Source organism: Peromyscus maniculatus, chromosome X, assembly GCF_049852395.1.
Source record: "Peromyscus maniculatus bairdii isolate BWxNUB_F1_BW_parent chromosome X, HU_Pman_BW_mat_3.1, whole genome shotgun sequence".
Lineage (NCBI taxonomy): Eukaryota > Metazoa > Chordata > Mammalia > Rodentia > Cricetidae > Peromyscus > Peromyscus maniculatus.
In genome coordinates this window covers 87060731-87084470 of record NC_134875.1, presented here as the reverse complement: position 1 = coordinate 87084470, position 23740 = coordinate 87060731, and the positions used below count along the sequence as shown (strand labels likewise).

At 40.2% G+C, this 23740-nt stretch overlaps 1 protein-coding gene across 2 annotated transcripts in view; it reads right to left on the bottom strand.

Moving 5' to 3' along the window:
- Ophn1 (oligophrenin 1) overlaps positions 1 to 23740 on the bottom strand; it is a 353114-nt gene that overhangs the window by 226922 nt on the left and 102452 nt on the right. For both annotated transcript variants that reach the window (XM_006981173.4, XM_042268747.2), the window contains exon 3: positions 15968 to 16063. In XM_006981173.4, coding sequence (XP_006981235.2) covers positions 15968 to 16063 — 96 coding nt within the window. The remainder of the gene's footprint in view (positions 1 to 15967; positions 16064 to 23740) is intronic.

Below are 23740 nucleotides of genomic sequence, written 5' to 3'. Positions count from 1 at the left end.
TCTTGTGATAGTTTGGCAAAGAATGTGACTACTTTCTGCCCTTGTCCAGAAGAATCTGTCTGAGGATAAATTGAAGAGTTATGGATTAACAGCTTTGACAGAGGAGATTTCCAGACAGCCAAGTATTGACTGTGTTGATTGGTTATTAGTGGCCATGCTTATGAAGATTTATAATGAAAAGGAAAAAGCTAAGCAAGGAAAAATACAAAATGTACAGTTTGAGGATAAAGGGGGCACCAGGACATGTAAACAGATTAAATAAAAACCTGATGCTAAATGGAATAAAGGAAGTGGTGACCTCAGAGCAAGACTCCACCCAGCTAAGCTTCCAATTTGTGAAAAGGAAGTAAAGAACAGCTTAGGACCAGGAGTGATGGTGCACACCTCTAATCCCAGCACTTGGAAGACAGAAGCTGAGCGATTTCTGAGTTCAAGGTCAGCCTGGTCTATAGAGCAAGTCCCATGACAGCAAGCTTAGGCAGTGAATGAAACCACTCAAAACATAAAGCTGGTGGAAATGTATTTGAACAAGGGGGCCATGTTCCAGTCCCAGCAAGCAGCAGAACTGGGCAGCTTCGGCCAAGTGGTTCTGGTTTTAGAGTCAAGAATACAAGAAAAAACATGGAATATGCTGTGGATATCGTTCTATATTAATAAAACACTGATGGCCAGTGACCAGGCAGGAAGTAGGTGGCCAGGCAGGAAGTAGGTGGGACAAGGAGAGAGGAGAATTCGGGGAAGCGGAAGGCTGAGGGGAAAGACACTGCAGCCACCGCCAGGACAAGCAGCATGTGAAGACGCTGGGAAGCCACCAGCCACGTGGCAAGGTATAGATTTATAAAAATGGGTTAATTTAAGATACAAGAACAGTTAACAAGAAGCCTGCCACGGCCATACAGTTTATAAGTGATATAAGCGTCTGAGTGATTATTTTATAAGTGGATTGTGGGACTGCGGGGCTTGGTGGAGCCTGGAGAGAAGCTCTCCAGCAACAAATGGCGCCCAACGGCTCGAGTTTCCACCTTAAACCTGAGAATATTTAATAACCAATTCTAAACAGAGCCAAAACCAGGTTCCTGCTTCTTGTCTCATACGAGCAGCTAGACGCCGCAAAACACGGGTTTGAACACTGGCGGGTTCCTGGCGTGTGCGTTTGACCGGCAGTATGGCGGAAATGAGGCATCTGCCAGCGGCACATTACGCTGTGTGGTAGATTTAGTCTTTACTAGTATTTAAAAAAAAAAAAAAAAAAAAAAAGGTTTCTGGGCTACACCCTGCTTTGATAAAAAGCTTAGACCCACTATTTCTGAGACTTGATGACTCCCAGAGCTGGCGGAAAACGTACCACCGCCATGTTGGTAAGCTGAAGTGGGTGGAGCCAGCATCCACAGCACGGTTTCAGTCTTAGAATGGTGCAGTTTAAAGCAAATAGGCTCGAGGTAATATAAAAAATAAGCCACGTAAAGATGGCTACCACACAGAGAATCTGGATTATGTTGTCTTTGATATTCGTAACTGAAGAAAAACATTTGATTGCAAAAGCTGTTCAGTTATGCCAAAATGTATATTTTAAAGGTACCTTGACTTCAAAATTTGGATATAAGGATATGTTACTTTGGAAAAGAGGTTTTGCTTTTGTTTCCACAGAAAGCCAGAGACTGTGGATTTGTTCCAGATTAAGATACATCAGGTTTCACCAGCCAAGACCCCCTGAAAGGTCTCTGATGACACCATGGCCCAGATGATCCAACATCCAGAGCGGTTTCAAGGCAACTGGTTCACACAATACAGCCTCACGGACTACCCCATAGGCTTAAAATTTTCTTTGCTTCCCCATAAGATACAGCGCCCCCCTCCAGCATGAAGTAGTAAGAGATGCTACGCCCAAATTCCCAAATATACCAAGCTGGCTTTAGAGGTGGAATTGGCTCACTCCCCCTCTAAACCCAGACATATTGCTTTTAAAAAAATGGTTAAGAGATTCTTGTGTCCCAAATCAGAAGAGCCCTCTGGTGTGGGACAGAGAAAAACCATTATTTTTATTTAAAACAGGTTGATTATAAATGTGATCTCTTTCAAAAAAAGTAAAAGGGGATATGATTAGATATATAGGAGGATGTGGAGATGATAAGATAAAAGGGTAGATTAATGAACCTACTTTTAAAGAACAACTTGTTTAAAATGTTTTACATTGGTATAGATTTTAGTTTATGTTTAAAATGTTTTACATTGGTATAAATTTTAGTTAATTGATACAAACTTGAAGTTAATTTTGTTATACTGTATATATTTATTTCTATTCTTGTTTGAGGTATTACGTTTATGTAACTCATTTAAAATTGTAATAGATAATTAAAAATAGATTAATAATTAGTCATCTATGATAATCATATTTGTAGCCATGTTAGTTAAGTCTTCTAGATATACATAGATATATTTCAGATAGATAGGTAATCTTCAAACACTTCATAGACCTAGAGAATATGGCATTCAAATAACTTAGAATTCTGTTGACATGAGACACAATTGCTCCTGGCTGCACCAATTTGATCCCGAGAGAATGTTGGGCTTCTAAGACATTTCCATTGGGAAGTTTGTCTTCTTGGCACAAAATGGCCTACTGGGCAAAGAACTGCCCTTGCCTTGATGGCTGACAGTACAAATATAATGCTATCCTTTCTGGACAAGCGGGACACAAGGAAAGCGACCACTGTACTCTGCCAAGACAGGGTAAGATGGTCTCTCAGAATTCCTACTTCTAAAAATGGTCTGTCAGAGACTCTAGGCCTGTAGCCAATTTGAATGCACCAACAATGCTGAGAAACATTAGGTGACTGTCCAGGCTGCCAGCTGTCTTGGTCTACTTTTGCAAGATTCCCGAAAGTTGCTTGCATCCATCTACCATTTCTCAGGTACCATTATGTTCCTTCTCAGGTCTTTGATGTGGTTGAAAACTAGATAGTTGTAATTTCCTCAGTTATGATAAAAGATAAGTTAGATATAAAACCTTAAACTCACAAATATAAGATAGATAGGACATCTTCTTTAATATTGTAACTAATTCTTGCTTGATAATTGTTTTGTTATATGTAATTTTACCATGTTAAAGTTAAAACCTTCCTTTTTAAAAAAAGAAGAAAAGGGGAAATGCTGTGGATATCGTTCTATATTAATAAAACACTGATGGCCAGTGACCAGGCAGGAAGTAGGTGGCCAGGCAGGAAGTAGGTGGGACAAGGAGAGAGGAGAATTCGGGGAAGCGGAAGGCTGAGGGGAAAGACACTGCAGCCACCGCCAGGACAAGCAGCATGTGAAGACGCTGGGAAGCCACCAGCCACGTGGCAAGGTATAGATTTATAAAAATGGGTTAATTTAAGATACAAGAACAGTTAACAAGAAGCCTGCCACGGCCATACAGTTTATAAGTGATATAAGCGTCTGAGTGATTATTTTATAAGTGGATTGTGGGACTGCGGGGCTTGGTGGAGCCTGGAGAGAAGCTCTCCAGCAACAGGAATATCCCTCCATGGCTCAGAAAAGCTTCTGAGGCCAGGCATGTGTGAGGAGTGTCCCTGAATGGAAGTCCAGAGAGACCATTGTGCAAAGCTGTGAAGGTGAAGCCTGGATTGCCTTGGATACCCCAAGACATTGAAGATGCCAGAGCCATGGGATACCTGCCAAGGACAGCTGCTAACAGGGAATGGAACCAGCCCAAGAGAAAGAAGTGTGTTGTAGTCAACAAAGCAGAAAGGAATTGGAGATCTGGAGTCTTTTCACATTAGACATAGAGATACTAAGTTTGGAGTTTGCCCAGCTGGTTTTTGATCTTGCTTTGGTCCAGTATTTCCTTACTATGCTCCCTTCCCTCCCTTTTGGAATGGTTATATAGATCCTGTGCAATTATATGTTGGAAGTATGTGATCTGATTTTGATTTTGATTTTACAGGGGATTGCAGTTATGAAATTGCATGAGTCTCAGAAGAGACTTTGGACTTTGGAATTTTAAACAGTGCTAATACTGTTATAGACTATGGGGAGTTTTAAAGTTGGACTAAATGCATTTTGCATTGTGATATGACTACAAGCCTATAGGAACCAGTGAGTGGAACATGGTGATTTGAATGAAAATGGCCCCCATAGGGAGTGGCACTATTAGAAGTTATGGCCTTGTTGGAGTAGGTGTGACCTTGTTGGAGGAAGTGTGTCACCAAGAATGGGCTTTAAGGTTTCAGAATCTCAAGCCAGGCCCAGCGGTTCTCTCTCTCTCCCTGATGCCTGCCAGCCAATGTAGAAATCTGGATTCCTTCTCCAGGACAATGTCTGTATACAAGCTACGATGCTTCCAGTCATGATGACAATGGACCTCTGAAACTGTAAGCCAGACCCAATTAACTGCATTCCTTATTAAGAGTTACTATGGTTGTGGTGTCTTTACACAGCAATAGAAACCCTAACTAAGACAGCCTTGAACTATTATGTATGTATTTGAGTGTGTGCCTTCAACACTTAGCCAGGCAATTTACAATTCTATTCCAGCCTTCAATTGCTTCTTTCCCAAAGAAAAGTCATCTAGAAGTTCAGAAACAGGGCTTTCTCAGTTCTTTTCTAGCTAAGCACAAACACTGGGGATGTACAAAGCTCTATACATGCGCATGACCTAGAGGTCCAGGAATATGCCACAGCTTTCCAGAGCTCTCATAGGTGCTTATTCTCCTTTTACCTTTTATGAATACTGTCCAGAAATTTGTTTGCTGTTTATTCTTTCTGCTGCCTGTAGTAACTGGAGTTCTAAACAACTACCATTGAGCATTTTCTTTTTATGTTCATTAAAAAATTAATAATACATATTTTGACCATGTTTCTTCCCTCCCTGATCCTCCCAACCTCCCTACCCACCCAATTTTATTTTTAAAATGCTCTGGAAAAAAAGAACTTTGAAACAAGCAAGCTCTGACTCACTGCAAATAAGACAAACTGTAGAAGCCATAATTCCCAGAACTGGGGAAATTGAAAAATCATTCTGCTTTCTCAAATGGCTACAAAAATAGTGGTTTTCACATGTTCTAGGATTATGCAATTCGTTTTCAAAGTTACCGCAGAGCATTTTTTTTAAGGCACTGGGAACACACACCAAGATAAAATGCCACAAAGCTCGTTGCGGTTTCATATATTAACCCATTTTTTTAAAGTATGCTTTATTTGTGGCTGCATTCATTTGGATAAAGTTCTGAGTTAATGAAAAGTTGATGATGAAAGTGTTTCTCAGTGTATTTGTTGCTTTTATAGAAGATCATATTTTGAAGGTGTCGTCTCCACCAGTGCTGCTGAGGCAACATAATCAGAGATTTTAAAGATCACACTGAATCTAGGTTTTATATATTGTAGGCAAGTACTCTACCATAAGCTAGCTACATCCTCTGCCCAATCCTTACTTTCTTTTATGATTTGTTTGGTTTTGTGTTTTTTTGGAAAAAAAAATATCTCACTCTGAAGCCCAGGCTGTCCTAAAACTTGTGTAATCCTTCTGACTCAATCTGCCCAGTACTTGGATTACAAATATGTATTACCATATCCAGCTTGATCCCTCCTTTCTCTTGGAGAGGGGGTCTCCTGTATCCTATGCTGGCCTTGAACTCACTATGTGGACAAGGATAACCTTCAACTCCTGATCTCCTGCCTCCATATCCCAAGAGCTAGTAATTTAGACATGCATTTATCACACCAGGCTCTCGATCTTTACTTTTACTTTTAAGGCATTCAATAATTTTAAATTAATTTAAAGTTAATTTGCTGAGTCAGGAAAAAACTAATTGGGCATGGTGGAACAGGCCTATCATCAATGGGGAGACAGAATTGCAATTTTGAGGAAGGTGTAAGCTATATGAGCACAAGGTCCCAGAAAGAAATTGCCCCTCCAATTGAACTTTCTGAAAGACTGATTCACTGATGAGAACTTCAATGATGGTGCAGAGTTGAGAATAGTGGCAAGTTCAGAGCCAAATTATCTTGGACTAGCATTAGCCCTCTTCATGGCCATGTGTTGTATTTCTCTGTGCCTGACCTAACAGCTTTGTGATCATTAGGTAAATCAATTGGTAGAGACAGAGTTCTCATTTTCTTTTCTTTTTTTTCTTTCTTTTTTTTTTGGTTTCTCGAGAGAGGGTTTCTCTGTGTAGCTTTGCGCCTTTCCTGGAACTCGCTTTGGAGACCAGGCTGGCCTTGAACTCACAGAGATCTGCCTGCCTCTGCCTCCCGAGTGCAGGGATTAAAGGCATGTGCCACCACCGCCCGGCCGAGTTCTCATTTTCTAACCATCCACAGAGGCAAGGATACCATCAGACAGCATCTCAGGCCTAGAAGAGACATTCTATCACCTTGCTTTAACCCACCTACCTAATACTTCCACCAATGAAGATGTCTTGATTCATGACTTTCTTTGTTCTATTACTATAAAACCTTCCTGAAATTTCTTCCATATTGGGACACAAAAACCGGAGTAACTTAAATCTATGTTCCCAGGCTGTGATCACTCATATCTGGTTCTAGAATAAACTATTTCTTATCCACCTTGAGGTAAGAGTTATGGGTTTTATTAACCGTCTATTCTTTACTTCCTTCCTTCCTTCCTTCCTTCCTTCCTTCCTTCCTTCCTTCCTTCCTTCCTTCCTTCCTTTCCTTCCTTCCTTTCTTTCTTTCTTTCTTTTCTTTCTTTCTTGTTTTCATTGACAACTACATAGTGAGTTAGTTACTCACCTGAACTAAATATTAAGGTGCTGTCTCAAATGAATAAATACTTTTAAAAGAAGTTCACTGCTCTCTGTCTGGCCTACAAAATCTTTTATAAATTTATTTGTTGAAAGTTGATTCTAAGATCTTACTGAGACATACGGTATGAGGCAAGAAATACTTAGCGAAGTCAAGACAGTATCTGCATTCTAGATATTCACTATCCCAAAGTCTCCTAGTTCTACCAAACATCTCTCTTGCTCCAAGTAACTCATTTCATTCTTTTTATTTTGAAAGACAAGGTCTTACTATGTATCTTAGGCTAGGCTTGAACTCACTATATAGTCCAGGCTTGTAGAGCTACAATAATAATAATAATCCTGCCTTAGCTTTCTGGATGCTGGGATTATAGGTGGCTACCAGCAGGCATGGGTTCATTTTAGTCCTAAGGAAATTGAAAACAGGAATTAGAACTTGATTGGCCAAGTTCACAAAGCTGACTACATTGTCAGAAAGAGGTTGCATTTCTACTTTAAGATAACAAGGTGTCACTAGAAACAGACAAAATTCCCATCACATCCTTTTCTCTCTATTCATTTGTTCTCCAAATGGTGGATTTATTTCTCTCTGCATATATATTCATATTCACCTTTTATGTCTTATGTCTATCCCTTTCTTTTCAACTTTGAAAATGCTTCAAATACAAAAGCAGAAGTTCTGGACAATGGTTATTTCTAACTAAACAACCATATCTTACTGATACACTTTTAGTGAAATATCATGGATAATTGCAGCCCCTGATGAGAGGTAACCAGGCAAATGGAGACCAGATCATCCACTAGTGTGCTATCAGAAGAGAAGAGTCACTAAAAGGAACTTCTTGCTCCCTCTTCAGATAAAAGAAATGGTGACTAGGAAAATTGGCTACAGAAAAGGAAGGAAAATGTCCTGTGGAGCCAAACCCAGCACTATCATCAACAACCACCATAAACATGGCTAGAGAAATTGTTTGCAACATTCTTCAATAATTTCAAAATATTAAAATGAGACTCTGGCAAGAATTAACTCACTCTGGAAAATTTCAAGGAAGAAAAAAAAATAAAGAAGCTAAGAAATGTGGTAAAGCCGGGCAGTAGTGGTGGTGGCGGCGGCGGCGGCGGCGGCGGCGGCGGCGGCGGCGGCGGCGGCGCACGCCTTGAATCCCAGCACTTGGGAGGCAGAGCCAGGCGGATCTCTGTGAGTTCGAGGCCAGCCTGGGCTATCAATTGAGTTCCAGGAAAGGCGCAAAGCTACACAAAGAAACCCTGTCTCGAAAAACCAAAAAAAAAAAGAAAAAAAAGTGGTGAAAATACCATACTATATGTCTTTCAGATCTAATAGCATCCATTTTTACCACGTTAACAATGAGAAAACTGAGGTTCAGTAAGACTAAGTAAAATGTCTACAACATTAAAATAATCACTGCCTTCCAAAAGTGCCATACATTTTCAATGATGTTGATACAACATTGATCAAATGGCTGACAGCTGCTTAGACTCTTTTACCTAGAAAATTCATTTGGAAAGCAAGCCTAAAAATAACCCAGACCACAAGGGAAAAACTTTTAGAGCCAAGGTAGGCACTCAACATTATTAATGATGGGGAATAATTAAAAACAATTAAAATGTCCAAATGTCTAAGAAATGATTAAGTGTATTTACTTAATGGACCATTTTTCTAGCTTCTTAAAAAGAACATTACACAACATTTTATGAACACAGTAAAATGCCTATGATATCATATTATGTGAAACAAGCAGAATTTAAAAATTTTTAAGTATGACAGATTGACGAAAAAATTGTTTTTCCTGGGTTTGTCAAAGAAAAAGAGAACCATGAAGTTGGGTGGGTAGAAAAGTGAGGAAGATCTGGGAGGTATTGGAGAAGGTGAAAAATATCAAAATATATTGTATGAAATGTTTTAAAATAATTTTTGTGGGTATGAAATAAATTATATGTACAATATGATTACAAACAACTACAGAAATCTATGCCAAGACAAGAAGAAGGGAGTACTCAATGGTAGTTCTTTATGAAAAGTACATACATATAAATTTATGAATCAAGATTAGTTTATTTAAAGTCCTACTTAACCAAAACATGAAAAGAAAAGAAGCTAGGCAAACACACACCTTTAATCCCAGCATTCGGAAGATAGAGGCAGGTGGATCTCTATGAGTTCTAGGCCAGCTTGTTCTACATAATGAATTCTAGACCAGCTAAGGCTACATAGTGAGACCCTGTCTCAAAACATTAACAACAACAACAACAACAGAAACAGAAACAGTAACAATAACAAACCAGCCACAGTGAGGACTATGAGATTGAGGCCAGCCTTGATTATATAGTGAGAACTTGTCAAAAAGGCAGAAGGAAAGAGGAAAAAAAGAAGGGGAGCTGTGGCGAACCTCACCAGCCATTTTTCAAAGTGGAAGACTGGCTATAACTCCATTACAAGAATAAAATCGGGGGCAGGAGATATGGCTCAGGAGTTAAGAATACTTCCTGCTCTTTCAGAGGGCTGGAGTTCAGTTTTCAGCACTTCCCCATGTATGGTGGCTCAGCTAACAACTGGCAGTCACTCCAGTTCCAAGGGTGGGCCGCCTTCTTCTGGCCTCTGGAAGTACCCCTCCACTCAAGTATCCCCCTCCTTGACACAATTTTTTTTAAATAAAATATATTGTTAAAAAAAATAGCAAGCCAACGGCTCCTCTTGGTGCTATAGCAAAAAATTTAAGCCACAAATGAAATTTATGACCGCTGGGCTGTTATGGGGGCCCTAGATTTCAAAAGAAAGAAGAAACACAGGAGTGGTGTTTCAGCATTTGGGAGGCAGAGGCAAGAGGACCCTTCTCAGGAGCTGCACTGCTACAAAGTGAGTTTCAAAACTAGTCTGGCCTACAAGAGACTCAAAACGAAATAGAAGAAAACAGTCTATAGCTCTAATAGTCCAGCGTGGCAAAACTGGTCAACATAGTTCTAACTAGATTCGTAGCATCCTCTCCACCCAGCCCCTCAACCCAGCCTTAAACTAGCTATGTAGCCAAGGATAATCTTAAACTCCTGATCCTTTGTCTCCATCTCCTTTGAAAGTGGCACACTTCCCCATTTATTTGTATGTTTTGTGACTTTTTTTGAAAGTTGAGTTCAGATTCTCTTTCTCAGGGATTACCTTTCTTTTGTTATTGGTAATTATTGCTTATTGTTGCGGGCAGTCTGTAAGCCAAAGATCAGCTTGTGATATAAACATAAAATCTTGGATCTCTTCTGAATGAACCTGGAATTTTTTTTTTCCTGGGCATACAAATTTGCTTTCACATTTTCCCCATATTTGCTCTTCTGTTTTTGTTTCAAATGTTCTCCGTGACTTGTAGCTCTCTTGGTCTCTCAGTTGGGGATTAAGATTAGCAAAGTAGCTATTGTAGGTTTACCTGCAAGATCCAGGACTTCATTAAGCCTGGGTAGCTGGCTAATTTTCAATACTAGATACAATTTCCCTCTTGCTGAGCCAGTCTTAAGTACAATTAGAGAGCTGTTGGTTACTTCCAAAGTATACATGCCACTATTGCACCCTTAGGGTTATTGTGCGATGCTGGTCATTGTAGTGGTTCATAGGCATCATAGCAGGGGAGGACTACTAGTAACTTCCCTCCTTTGGAAGCTAGCATGGCACCTTATGGTACCATGAGGAGGCTTTCTGGTTGTTCCAGCCCAGTGCCTCTGGGCTCTGGGTCTGAAGTGCATAGTGCCTTAAGCAACAGGACTTACCTTCTACATCTGGGAGGAGCTGCAGTGAGCCAATGGAGTGAGCTTAATTTAGATGAAGGCGTGCTCTGATAGGAAACTGCTGCTTCAGATCAAAAGTGCAGAGGTGGACAGCTATTGTCACACCTCCCTGAGTAGTTGAAAGACCTCCTCCTTCAAAGTAGTTTCTACAAGATTTAAAGGGCCAGTAATTCTTCTTTCATTAATTTTCGTTTTCTCTTTTGGGAAACATCCATTAAAAACTAAAATACTGGTGAGAAGCAGGGAGTATCTGGAAATAATTAGGGTGAGCAATGTAGGGTAACTATGATCAAAATACATTGTATGAAATTTTCAAAGAATAGAAATCTGTTGTTTTCGTTTACTCCATCCATGTTAGCATGTCTATCATTGTTGTCCTTATATGGAATTGCAATGTAAACAGCTGTTTCTTTTGAACTTGGATGGATGGGAGATACTAAGGAACCAAGAAAGCACAGTCTAAAAGAGCCTAAAGCCTGTCTTGGGACTCTGAATTCCTACTGTTGTCATTATTATTGTGGAAATCAGAGCCCTGGGTTCTACTACCAAAATTTTTATTCTTTGGAACTAAATCCATGAGACTCTAAATCAGTAAGATTCCCAAATGACTCCAATGCAGAGCTATATTAGAAATAAATGGATACTATTTCAGGTGCCAACTAGCACTGACATTTGTATGAATCTTCAGGTTCCTTGTTATTTGGAAAATGCAATTTTAAGCCAATATATTTTTCCACACATTAGTCTCTCCAAAATTCCTAGTAGGATCAATAATAGCTATCAGTTACTGACTGGTAACTACATGCCAGATACCAAGCTAAATAATTTACATAAACTCTGATCTATATGGGTTACTCTATTTATTCCACATAACCTTATTTTTTTGTTTTTGTTTTTCGAGACAGGGTTTCTCTGTGTAGTTTTGTACGTTTCCTGGACTCACTTTGTAGATCAGCCTGGCCTAAAACTCACAAAGATCCGCTTGACTCTGCCTCCCGAATCCTGGGATTAAAGGCGTGCACCACCACCACCCGGCTCTTATTCCATATAACCTTATGAGGTAGATTATACTCCATAGGAGAGAACAATGGAGACTCAATGTGTTCAAGTAACATTGCTAACATCCAACAAAAGTCAAATCGGGAGCAGACATGAAACTCCAAAAACTTTGACTTCTGTGACAGTTAATATGTTCAATTTGACAGGATTATAAAAACAAAGGAGAGAAGCTTCAGAACATACTTGGAAAGCTTTATCTAGATTAGGTCAGTCTCTAAGAATATCTGTGAGGAAGACGGGCAGTGATAGTACACACTTTTATTCCCAACACTTCAGAGGCAGAGATAGGCTGATCTCTGTGAGTTCGAGGCCAGCCTGGTCTACAAAGCCAGTTCCAGGACAGCCTGAGCTACACAGAGAAAGCCTGTCTTGAAGAGAGAGAGAGAAAGAGAGAGAGAGAGAGACAGAGAGACAGAGACAGAGACAGAGACAGAGACAAAGAGAATATATCTGTGAGGGATTATCTAGATTAGAGTAACTGAGTCAGAAGACCCACTCTAAACATGGGTGGTCCCATTCCATGGGCTTGGGTCCTAGACTTAATAAAAAGGAGGAATTGGACTGTCATTATGCTAAGTTCATATACCCTTTTTCTTACATAGCACTAGTTAACATTTATGATGACATTCAGTGACAGTGGACAATTCTCTGCTCTGTTCGTTGTTAAGGCAAATGGACACACTATCAGATTATGCTAACAGAAAAAAAGAGGCATTTATGGAATTGCATGTCATATACATGCAAGTCTTCAATCAATAACAGATAAAAAATAAATTAGATTTTATATTGATAATAATTTTACATGGTTAACATTTATTGAAGCATTTTGCACACCTATCTTTATCTCATCCCCACTGTCATGGTTAATCTTCATTATCAACTTGATGGAATTTAGAATTTAGATGTGTAGGCACATCTGGACTTGACTGTGAGTTTCCAAAGAGGTTTAACTAAGGAGAGAAGCACCATTCAAAATGTGTACAGCAACATCCCATGATCTAAAGTCATGACCTAAATAAAAAGGAAGAATAAAGAAAGCCAAATAAGCACCACAAATCTCCTCTCTCTCTGCTGCCTGATTGTTGGTGCAATGTGACCAGCAGTCTGCTAATGCCATGCCTAGACTGCCACAAAGACTATATATCCTCAAACACCGAGCCAAAATAAACCTTGCTTCCCTTTATGTCACAGCTATAAAAACATAACTGACAGACCCATTTTACAGATTAAAAAATAACATTCAAAGAGGTGGAATTGCTTGCCTAAGTAACACACCAAATAAGTTATAGATCTGCAAGTCAAACTTAGGCTGTCCACCTCCAGAGCCATTGATAATCTTAGTAAGTCATGCTCTTGGACCAGGACAGACCTGCGTAAGTAGAATGAAATCCAATCAAATTGGAAATAACTCAAATACAAGTATCTACCTCACTAGGTACATGACCACATTTAATAAAATACTCATCAATGTTATTAACCCAAAGGTATTTATCATGATACTATTTAAAATAGTAAAAACCATAAATAAGGTGAATCCTCAAAAGTAGTGAAATAGAAAATAAACTATAAATATATCAAATATATGTAAAATATAATAATGCTGATATAGCTATTATTCTCATTTAATAAACATGTGTTCAGCAGTTACTACATGCTTAGCATTCTTTTATGTGTTGGCAAAATAGCAGTTAATGAAACAATGTCCTTGCTTTCTCATGAAACTTAGGAAGAAATTTCAACAACATGGAAAATTTGTTGTATAAGATTTTAAGTAAATATAAAATGTTATGATTTGAGCCTACACAAAAATATGTACACACACACACATACACACTTATTTGAGACAGGATCGATATAGCTCTGAATGATGTAATTCTAAATGGTCGTATTAAATAATAAACAGAGCCAAATAAAGAGTTAAAATCCCAGAGATCAAGCAGTAGCCAAGAGCCAAGACCACCTTATCTTACCACTCGCTGCCATCCTTCCCCTGAGAGAGAGAACTTCTTCCTGTGTCCTATCTTTTTATTGCCTTTCTGTTCTGCCTTCTCAGTGGTTCTAAACCCAACCACATGACTTCCTCATCACTGCCTGTCTATACAGACCTCCAGGTCTCTATGGTCTCCAGGTACTGAGATTAAAGGTTCAGATCACTGCTTGGCTGTGTTCTTCAACACATAGAGATTCTGCCTGCCATGTGATTGGATTAAGGGCGTGTGTCACCACTGCCAGACTTATGCTAAATGGCTTGCTCTTAGCTCTGATCTCCAGGCAACTTTATTAACATACAAATAAAATCACATTTCAGCACAAATGAAATATCACCATATTTCCCCCTTCTATTCTAATAAAAAGAAAAAAGGACAAAAGTTATAACTAATATAAGAAAAACTATATACAATAAGTACAATACATACAAGCAATAAATACCTAAACAATGTCTAGTCCATTTGCATTTGACAAATTCAGAGAAAATAATTCCATATCTATCCTATTTTGGTGAGTCCAAATTGTACCTGATTCGCTTTCTTATCCTAACTTATATTACTTATATTACTAACAGAACTTATAATGTCTCTCAAATTTATACACTTAAACCTCTTTAGTGAGTTTCTTTTCTGAAATTCTTAACAAGGAAAACTATAACTATAACTATCTAATCTTTAACTATAACTATCTAATCTTCAACTCCCTCATAGCTCAGGCTGGACTCAAACTGCAGCAGAGGATAAATTTGAACTTCTGATGTTCCTGCTTCTGCCTTCCAAGCGCTGAGATTATAGGTGTGTGCAACCACATTCAAATTTATGCAGTGCTAGAATCAAACCCGGAGCTTCTTGCATACCTGACAAGTACTCTACCAACTGAGCTATATCCCCAGTTTAAATTTTATATTCATTAAGAAGTAATTTCCATGCAAAGAAAACGGATACATGAACCAGTCATGGTGACATATGCCTTCAATCCCAGCACTTGAGAAGCTGAGACAGGACAATTAAGGGTTCAAAGCCAGGGACTAGAGAGATGGCTCAGCAGTTACGACCAGGTACTGTTCCTGCAGAGGACCTGACTTTGGTTCCCAGGACCCATGTCAGATCGCTCACAACCACCTCCAGCTGCAGGGGATCTGGCTCTCTGGCCTCTTCTGGAACTGCACTCACCTGCCCATACCTACATACAGAGACATATTGAAATATGTAATTGAAAACAAAATCACTCTTTTTTTTTAAAGTTCACTGCCAGCCTGGGACATACAGAAACCTTGTCTCAAGAAAATAAAGAAAAAGAGAAGAGAAAAAAAATTTAAATAAAATAGTAAGTATACAAGAAAATATTCAAAAGTTAATATACCAGTGTGCCCAACATGCTGCTAACTATGCATGAATAGTATCATAAGTAATTGCATCATTTATATATTTATATATCATTCAAATTAGCTACAATGAGATTTTATAGTAATGTTTTATATTTTAATCTTTGAGATTATAAAATGTAACTGCATATATCACTTCTTTTTACTCGTAGTATTATCACTCATAACAGCTGTGTGGTTCATTGTTCTCATCTAGGAAATATTTTTTTAATACAGGGTCTCACTAGGTCTCACTATGTAGCTTTGGCTGGCCTGGAGCTCACTACATACACCAAGCTTGCAGGGAATTCAAAGAAATCCACGTGCTTCTGGCCTGGATGCCAGGATTAAAGACATGCACCACCATGGCCAGCCCAGCAAATAATGCATGCTTAACTCAAGGGTCAGCAAACTCAATCTAGTCAGAATGTAAAGTTAATATCTTAAATTTGGAGGGTCATCAGTCACTATTACTACTATCCAATGCTGTTCTGCCAAACAAAACACCCATAGACAATGCTTAGAGAGTGTGGCTAGGACCCAATAAAATTTACATACAAAAAGAGGTAGGCACAGAGACATAGTTTACTGGTCCTTGCTTTATTTACCTTCATCAGAATAAAAATAAACACATCCACTGTTCAATGTCCTCTGTAATAACTTTCAGAGAGTTACTAACTGTAATTGCAGAAGACGAGAATGAGACTTGAAAGGGAAATCACTTGTCCAACATCTCATGGTTAACTTATTAGATGATTTAAAGAAAAGTTTCCCTTCAGTCTAGCCACAGCGGAGGTTCGGGAGATCTCTTCTCTGCTTGGCGTGAGGGGGAAATGGTGGTAAAAGGGATGCTTTCTTAACATTCTTAAGCAGCCTCCCAGGGCCTTGCCCTAGATCAAAAGGGATGAGGAGGTCCCTGTGCTGCTCTGTATCCAGAACAGAAGGCAATTCCGTGGAGTCTGAATGGCTTCCTGAGTTGGACGTCCACACGCTGCTGAAGACTTACCAATATTAATCTCATCATCGGTCAGAGTGTCCCCGATGAAATCAAACTGAAACGACTGCAGTGTCTGGGAAAACTTCTGAACCGCAGAAGAGTAATCTGCAAAGGAAGAGGACGGTAGAGATGGTCAACACTGCTATCCTCTCGCCAAGTTCCTCCTCACAGTTACAGCACACGGGAAATTCAAAGGGACATAAGCCAAGCAGCAACCTGTATTTGAGGAAGTTAAGAACTTTTAATCAGTACTTACTTTCAGAAGAAAAGTCTGAACAAATGAAGCAGCCATTTAAAATAGTTGAACATTTTGCAGCATATTTTCATCCTCAATCCCTCTCCTCTCTGACTTGAAACCACTTAATTGAACTCTCTATTACACACAATAGGCAAATGTTTTCTCATCTTACATACAACAATATTAACAACCATCCTACAAAGAAACAATTAGTTCTATTTCCTATGTGTGGAACTCAAAATTCAAGACTTATCCAACAAAGCTGGGTCTAGAAGCCAGCTGATATACCTGACTTTCCATAGCCCATCCCATAATAACAGGGGTACCAACTGGGAATTTTATACACTAATCAGATGGTGGCTTGGAATAGGATACTGTCAAGCAGAATCCACAGTGTATTTATGAAGGGCTTAAACCCAAACAAGTAATGAATTTAAAAAGTCAGTGTGATTATACGGCCAGACGAATGCTTTTATTTTGTCAATGACTTTCAATATGCATTTTCAAATATTCAATGATGGTGAAAATGAAATCACATTAATGTACACATAATATACACAATATAAATGATTTTGTGCCAACTTTTAAAATGTAACTTTCAGCAAGGGATTCAGCTAACCTCTTGATCCTTGCTACTCCTAAAGTAAGTCTCAGATCTGCCATTATCTGGGAGCTTGAAGGAAATGCACATGGCATGCCCAACTCTAGACCTACTAAATCAGGTATTACAGTAACATTCTTGAAATTTTGAAGGCACTTATCACACCAACTAGGCAGCATTGGGGCGTCTTAGAGGATGAGCTCAAACTTTTCCTTTTCCTCCACATGCTCCATCTTCACATCTATAGGACATTTAGGCTAAAGGAGCCCTGAAGGCTGTTCTTAGGCTAAGGTCAATGGAGATAAAGGTTGCAACAGTGTCTGTCACTGCATCCCCTTTTACATCAGACTAAGGAAGTAAACCAGACCTCCAAGCATTTCTTAATTCTGAGATTTTTGTTTTGTTTTCATTTTGGGAGTGTTTACATGACATATTTACTGATTGCTAAGAGGGACTTAAGCCTTTTCCCAGTCATATGCTCCCAACACTGGCCTGTTAACAAAGGGAGCTAATGGTTTGAGATTCACAGTGCCCCAGGGATGAATATTGGTAAAATGGTTCCCAACAGGGCAAGACTCAAATAACAAGTTGCCGGGTGGTAGACGAGCTGCTGCCAGTGGGTCTTACTGCCTGCTATGGCTGATGGGTATCCCCAGAGCCGTTTTCCTCTAAGATGGAACCCTCTGCCCCACCACCTTAACAGCACTGCTCCACACTGGTCTGCTTCTTTCTGCCCCGTGGCACCCTGGGTAGCCTTGCTTTTGCTTTCACCGTTCAGTTACTACAAAAAAAATGTTAAGAGGGCATTGCCTTCTGAGTTCTTTTAGATGTCTGTTGTTACTGTTTTATTCTCTAGCTTACAGAGACTTAAATCCAACTTATAGAGGATAAATTACCGAAAGCCTCTCCCAGTCCAGATGGTCCTCTTTCAATAAATGGTTTTAAAATGATTACCATAAGTGATTACAGTGCTTGCCTCCTACCTAATTTTTTTTAAGTGCTATAGACTTTCACAAGATCAGGAGACCCTATGGCAGAAGAATTTCTCCTCTTTCTATTTTATCTGGAACAACACGACCCTTCCCTATCCACGCCCCACCCCCACCCCCTCAAAGCCCAGGACCTGCAGGGAACTCTTAGCACTTATGGAAAGCCAAGGGCCTGGCACTTTCTCATTAGCCATCAATTGTTCAAGCTACCTGAGACATGCTGGGGCCCTACACCCCTCTGCATGAGGCAAGAGGTTACTTTGGTTTACATCACCACAAACAACAGGACCTTGAGCATTGTGTAGTCCTTTTTTCGGTTCTATCTCTTCAGCTTCAGGTGCTGCTCATCTGGCTCTGTCCTTCAGATAAGGACAGAAGGGAACTAGCCACTATCTCTTCAAATGCAGCACTTCCCACCTTGATCTGTACTACAGACAAAGTTAAAAGAAAAGTGATACACTTCTCAGGATACCCCCTGGCTTGCCTCTCAGACAGCTGGAGCAAGTTAAACCCTCAAAAGCTTAGGAAGATAATTTTAAACCTCGAAACCTTTCTATAAATAATAATTTTTAAAAGGTCCACAAAAATTCCTTACATTGTTTTTAAGCTCAAAGATCAACAATTAAAAGGACTAGCTAAACTATATGTCTAATCAAAGTTCATTTATCAGACTGTTATAAAATTACTAAGTGCTCTTCTGGATGTTCAATGACTACATTTGGAGGCCTATACTGATGTCGTTAGAAGGATTAAATAGGAAATATTTCCCCCTTGTCTTCCCAGGTCAATTAGATCCCAGGGGACTGTGGAGCATTTCTTAAAATGTTCTGTGACCATGGGGAGTCAGTCACCTGTTCTCTTGTTCAGGGAAGCCATGAAGATCCCATCTAGTAAATGCTAACCAGTGTCCAGAATACAAAAAGGAAGGTCAACACAGAAGAAAATTTCCCTCATGCCTCCAAATAAAACAATGTTCAAATAAGGCCTTTGACTTATCCTGATATAGGTAGACTAACTGGTTAAAAATAAAAGGACTAGAGGAGCCAGAGGTTCCACCCAATCCCAAGTGACCCCTGAGGACCACTTCAACTGGTCTTAACAGTAAAAAAAAAATGTAATTAAATTTCACAACCTACATCACCTAAAATACCCAGCAGAAAAGAATAAACAGGATTAACATTATCAGTATGCTTCTCTAATAGTCCAAAGGACTGCATTCCTCACACATTACTAGTTCTCACTGGTGATTCTCACAACTTCAATATGTCCCTGTACACCCTAATCCTTGGTAAGTTGCTGGAAAATAGCCTATTAAAAAAAAAAAAAAAAAAAAAAAAAAAAAAAAAAACCTGATGGGATTCCACTTCTCCTTTAAGTTGTCAATTAGAAACTGCCTTTAACTGACTTCTCTTCCAAAGCTTCCAGGTGTTTGTTCCTTACGCAGGAGTCTGAGGAAACAAACAGCTGTTTCTGCAGTTACTTATCCTTCTACAAGCCTCTGGTATGCAGTCCATTAAGCTGCATGATGACATTTCACCTTGCTAAACAAAAGTATGTTAAGCGTGATGTTGATAAATTTTTATTAACTTTATCTCTTTATGTTCCCCACAAGGTTAGAATAAAGGAGATCAAATGGCTGGCTTCTGAACTTATAGATTGTCAATAAGAAGTCTCAAGCTCTTGAGCCAAACTAATAGCCTTGCATCTTTATTATAATGATGACAAAAAAAATCAGCCTTGCTAATACCTATGACAAAGCTGACAGAGGTTTTTATATGGTTTTCTTGTCCTCTTCCTACCATATGGTAAAATTTCTCCAACTATTTAACTAAGACTTAAGCAAAACCTATAGTAATCCTAACAGTCTCACTTTCTGTATGTTACCGATGTCCTCTCACTCACATAGCACACTCCCAGGATGCACACTGTCATCACATGGCTGTCTTATGTCTGGATCTTTGCCATCTATTTAGTTTAATCATGGCCTACTAGATCAACTCTCCTCTGAGGCACTCGAAATGCTGCCCTTTCTACATCCCCCCTTTTGATAGCTTGGAAGCAGTTAGAGCAGTCTGCACCACAAAACCCCTAACAGCAATTAGAGTGACCTCTGAGTGGGGATTGAGGGATGAGGAGTTAGACAGATTCCATGATAGGCAAACAGGTAGGGAAAGAAGCCCTGACTAGGTAGGCTTTTCTCCTGCAAGTAAGGCCCCCTGCTAATGGACAGGCTGATGAGTTCAAGGCAAACCAGATGCCACAGCTGTGGGCCAATCAGTCAGTCATCCTGTCCTTGTTCAAACTGACCAACCCTAAATTAGGGAGAAAAGAATCTCTAAAAGCCTAGCCCTGGCTGGGTATAGTAGCACATACCTTTAACCCCAGCACTCAGGAGGCAAAGGCAGACAGATCTCTGTGAGTTGGAGGCCAGCATGGTCTATATAGTGAGTTCCAGGACAGCCAGAGCTACACAGTAAGACCCTGTCTCGAAATAAAAATAGCCCCAGAGGAGAGACTGGATTTTTCAGGCTCCCAAGTGCCCCCTCCAGTTGTTTGTTTTTCCAGAGCTGAGGACCGAACCCAGGTCCTTGTGGTTGCTAAGCAAGCCCTCTACCACTGAGCTAAATCCCCAACCCATGCCCCCTCCAGTTTCTACAGGGTCTTTCTCTCTGTCTCCTTGCTGGGTATGCCATTACTTCTCAAATTGTTAACCAACCATCCTCTATCCTGCTGCTGGTCTAGTTTACATTGGACTTTGACTTCACCTCTAAAGATACTGGGGGACCCTTGAAACAGTAGGGAGGGCTTTCCTAAACAAAATAGAACTCTCATCTTTTGGTAAATTTGTAAAAACTCGCTCCTCCCCAACATTTGCCCTAGAGAGTTTGAGCCTACTTCACAAGGCCCCCCAATGTGTTCACAGACCCCCCACTTCCCTATGTACAATCTTGTCAGCTCCCTCCAACTTTACCAATGCAAACTCACCGTCACCACCTTCACCACAAGACTATCTGAACCACTTCATCCCAGATGGCCCTTCTGGCACTGTCCGCCTAACTGGCCTTCCCATTTTCAATCTGATTGAGTTCTCTCTGGTTCCCAGTATTACTGAGGATGAGGAGAAAGATTTGACTTCCTTGCTCTAGGAAAATCCTTTCAAATACTTACCCACCACCACACTGTAGTCAAAGCTAATCCGTCAGCTCTTAAAAACCCCTTCATCTTACTGGTTTTCCTCAATATCAGTACCTTTCACCAAGCTTATGGGCCATGCGACTCATCGCTCTTCTTGCCACTCTGGGCACTCTTTCAGGATTCATGCTGGTAGGAGTAGGGGTTTCTTTGCATCAGTTAACCTCCCTGTCTAACCAGCTCTGAGTAAGCCTTAAAGAAATTTCAGATCAGCTTGACACCATTAAGGATCAATTTGACTCCTTGGCCAATGTGGTACTCTGATATCATTGAGAGCTAGATCTCTGGACTGCTGTGAATGAAGCAATCTGTGTCTTCCTGCAGAAACAATGCTGCTTCTAGATCAACAAATCTAAGCTAGTTCAGGCTCAGAAAATCCAACAACAAGCCTCTTCCTCTGGATGAGTTTGCTTCCGTCTCATCCTGGCTCCTCCCCTTAATGCCCCTTCATGCTTTAAATCTGTCTTTTCAACATTTTACAGAAGTTCTTCCTGGATCAAATCACTGCTATCACTCAGTCCACCACACAGGACAAAAGAAAAATAATATTTCTTTTGGAGTCATTCCAGACCCCAGAACTCCAAAACAATATCCCCTCCATCAGCAGGATGCAGCCAGACAGATAAGGACTCTCTCTATCCTTTCTATATGAAGGGTCTGGAATAAAGAATATCCCCTCTGCAAAATTATGACCATAAAACAGACCCAAGGTTTCAAGAAATCTGTCCCCTGCCCCATGAAATTGTAGCAAGCAGCAAACCCATATCACAAGTCCTGGAGCTCAGAGGTTACAGAAACAGACAAAGTGACTTACCTACCATCCCGCAGGGTCAAAATCCCATTTCTACAAAAAATAGCTTCCGGGCTCTGCAAAGGCAGGTCCTCCCCACTCCCTACTCTCAACTATAAAATTGGATTCTCAGACCCCACATGGCGGACACTTTCTTCTGTTCCCAGGAGGCTCTTGGGGTGCCAACCTCTTAGACTAATAAAAATCGGCTCTCATAGTTTGAGGTCAAACTGAGTCTTCAGTCTCTCTCCTGGTTTATTTCTTACCATATCTCTTGCAAATACAAAACTAAAAGCTTAACTTGAGTGTTGTTTATTCAAGGAAAAAACAAAATCTCCTTCATGGTCCATTCAAGTATCCTAAGAAAAGCACTATCCTTCCATTCTGCAACAACACTGGAAACAACTGTAGTAACTGTGCAAAGCAATAGCTCAGAAGCCACTGGAGGGGGCAAAATGTGCCTGGAGGTTTTGAAGTTCCAACTCTAAGAATTTTTCTCCATTTATCCAATTTGACAGATCCTGAGAGCTTCCTGGTCCTGACAAAACTAATTCTGCCTAAAAGACACTATGGACAATGTCACAAAACAATCACCCATAATTATTCTAAGTTGTAGTAGCAGGAAGCAGCTTGGCAAATTGAGTTAGTAAGAGTGTGATCAAAATATGTGGTTAAAAATTGGAGAATAGCAGAGCAGAAAATGACATGCTCTGAAAGGCCCCAAGCTATTACTAGAAATACAGAAAGACATTTTTGCATGCATACATATGCATGCCTTGAGATGTATGAATGCCCAAGATAGACTTGAGAAGTCCCTGATCATCCAAGACTAACTAACCATGCATAAGCCAAAAGAAAAGTATATGTATGAATGTTTTGCCTGCACATATGTCTATGCAATATGTGAGGTACCTGTTGAGAATAATGTATCAAATCACCTGGAACCTTAGTTACGGAAGTTATGAGCTGCCAGATGGGTGATGGGAACCAAACTTGGGACCTGTGGAAGAACAACTTGTGCTCTTAACCACTGAGCCATCTTCCTAACCCTTGTTCACTTCTTTTAAATTACACTTTGTAAAATTTTGTATTGTGCACACACACACACACACATACACACACACACACACACACACACACACACACACACACACACACATATCAGAGGACAATTTTCTGAAGTCATTTCTCTCCCTTCTGTCATATGGGTGCTGTGGATCAAACTCAGGTTGTCTGATGCCATTACCTGCCAAGCCACTGCATAGGCCCAATGTTCACTTCTGAACAAATGGTCATGACACAGACACAGAAAACAACAGTACATGTTCAAAAACAGTATGTACTTAGTACAAATTGTCCTAGTGAAACACACTGTGAAATAAGTAACAAAACGAGAGATGGCTTCAAAACAATCTTTTACACAAAATCATGCCTGTAATTCCATCACTTGGGAGGTACTGGGAGAAGAATTAGTAGTTCAAGGCCAGCCTTGGCTACATTGCCAGTTCAAGGACCTCCTGGGCCACATGAGATCTAGTCTTTTAAATAGCAAACAAAATGGGGCTAGAAATATGGATGCCTCCGTGGTTAAAAGTGCCTACTGCTGATCTTCACTCTACTTCCTCTGCCCATTGCAAGTTCCCTAGTCTTATCCCAGCCCTGTAGCAGACGACCTGCAGGAGTCTCTCCTCCCTCTCTGCCTCTATTCTCTGAGAACTGTCCAGAACCTCCCCAGGATGCAGCCTTCCTCCCTCACCCTATCTTTTCGTGTCAGCCACCAATACCCAGATGTACTCTCCACCTGGGACCTCTGACAACACCAACCTGAAAATCAGTAGGCAATCTTCTTTCCTTCCTGTCCTCCACTGTAAATCCCTCAGTCACATCTCCAGCCCCCAGTGCAGTAGAAAACTCTATTCCCTGGGGATTCTGCCTAAACTCAAGGCAGATCAAGATTTCCTCCATCCTGTGG